The sequence below is a fragment of the Aplysia californica genome, unplaced genomic scaffold (genome assembly GCF_000002075.1).
Source record: "Aplysia californica isolate F4 #8 unplaced genomic scaffold, AplCal3.0 scaffold00324, whole genome shotgun sequence".
Taxonomy (NCBI): Eukaryota; Metazoa; Mollusca; class Gastropoda; order Aplysiida; family Aplysiidae; genus Aplysia; species Aplysia californica.
Window position 1 is genome coordinate 625493 of NW_004797594.1, and position 1521 is coordinate 627013.

General features: G+C 40.9%; 1 protein-coding gene across 1 annotated transcript in view; it reads right to left on the reverse strand.

Annotated features, from left to right (window-relative positions):
• Positions 1-348: 348 nt before the first annotated feature.
• LOC101855033 (thyrotropin-releasing hormone receptor) overlaps positions 349-1521 on the reverse strand; it is a 2889-nt gene continuing 1716 nt past the window's right edge. The window contains exon 2 of the mRNA XM_005102436.1: positions 349-1253. Coding sequence (XP_005102493.1) covers positions 349-1253 — 905 coding nt within the window. The remainder of the gene's footprint in view (positions 1254-1521) is intronic.

Below are 1521 nucleotides of genomic sequence, written 5' to 3' on the forward strand. Positions count from 1 at the left end.
AAAAACAGAGGAAAAACGAACAATCCAAAAAACAAAAACTCAAATAATTATAAAACTATTTAATTAAAAACCCACTCATGTACCTAAGTCCAACCGTAACGTATGTTGCTCACCTATTGGTCCAAGCGAAGGGATGAATTAAAGTTGTATTTGGAATATTTTCGTGAACCTTTGCAAAACAGTTTCATGTCCATTAACATGTTTCACTTACTGGTCCAAACAAAAAAGAAATTAATGTTTTAATATTATGAATATTTCTGTAAACCTTTGTAAAACAGTTTAATTTCCATCAACATGCTTCTCTGACTGGTCCAAACGACGAAAGAAGAAATAATTAATGTTTTAATATTACGAATATTTCTGTGAGCCTTTGCAAAACAGTTTCATTTCCTTCAGCATGCTTGACAGCTCCTTTTTAAACCTGGATCCGTTGGCACAGTAGAGGAAAATGTTGAGAGTATTGTTGAGATAAAGAACGAAAACAAGCATGGAAAATACTATAGTCTCAGATGGGGGGTCCAAATCTTTCTCAGGGGGTCGCGGAACAATCTGTTGATAGATCCCTATCGGAAACGTACACATGAGAAACACAACGTTCACCATGATTAGATTTTTCGTCAGGGCAGTTTCTCGTCTGGAAGCTGCTTGGGAAGAACTTCCTTCACCGGAAGTTGGCTGTGACGTCACAACAATCTGTGTAGTAGAGCTGACACTCTGCACAGAAGTTGATGGCGTCATTGATTCGGCGGTACTTGAGTTACCCTGAGACTTTGCGCTGATCTGTCTCTTTTTCCCACCTCCCCCTCCGCTGCGCATGGATTCTTTGACAAATTCTTTTCGTTTGAACAACCCAACGATCATGATAATGTTCATGACGAAGATGATGATGAAAGGCACCAGGCTTTGTTTGATGAAGTGACTCATAAACCACACTTTATTGAGATCTTCGTCCGTGGATATCGGGACGCACGGCTCTTCGATCGTCACGTTCAGAACTGGGTCATACACGTACTTCCGTCCGAATATAAATAGAATGGGTAAGTTGGCCGTGAAGAATATGACGGTCAACGATACGAGAATGACGTAGGATTTGAACTTGGTGCACAGCAGCTTAACCTTGTGCGGCTTGAGGATGCACACCACCCTCTCTGAAGTGACCACAATGAGCGTCCAGGCGCTGAGTTCTGTGAACACATAGACGGTGAACACCTGCAGCTGGCAGGGGATGTTCCCGGTGGCGCGGAAATCGTAGTCTGGGCAAGAGGAGAAAGGGGAAACGAAAAATAAATTCATGTGAGGCAATCTGACAAAATGAGTTACTTCTTTCGGATTTTAGCCTGATGGAAATTGATACATCAACTTTATAGGTGGAGTTTTTACAATTTGTAAACATGGAATAATAAAAGACACTGTAGACTTGAACAAAATGGCATCTACTGAAAATCTATACATCTGACCCCAGTGTTGATTTTCGGCTGAGAAGAAGAAGAAGAAGAAGAAGAAGAAGAAGAAGAAGAAGAA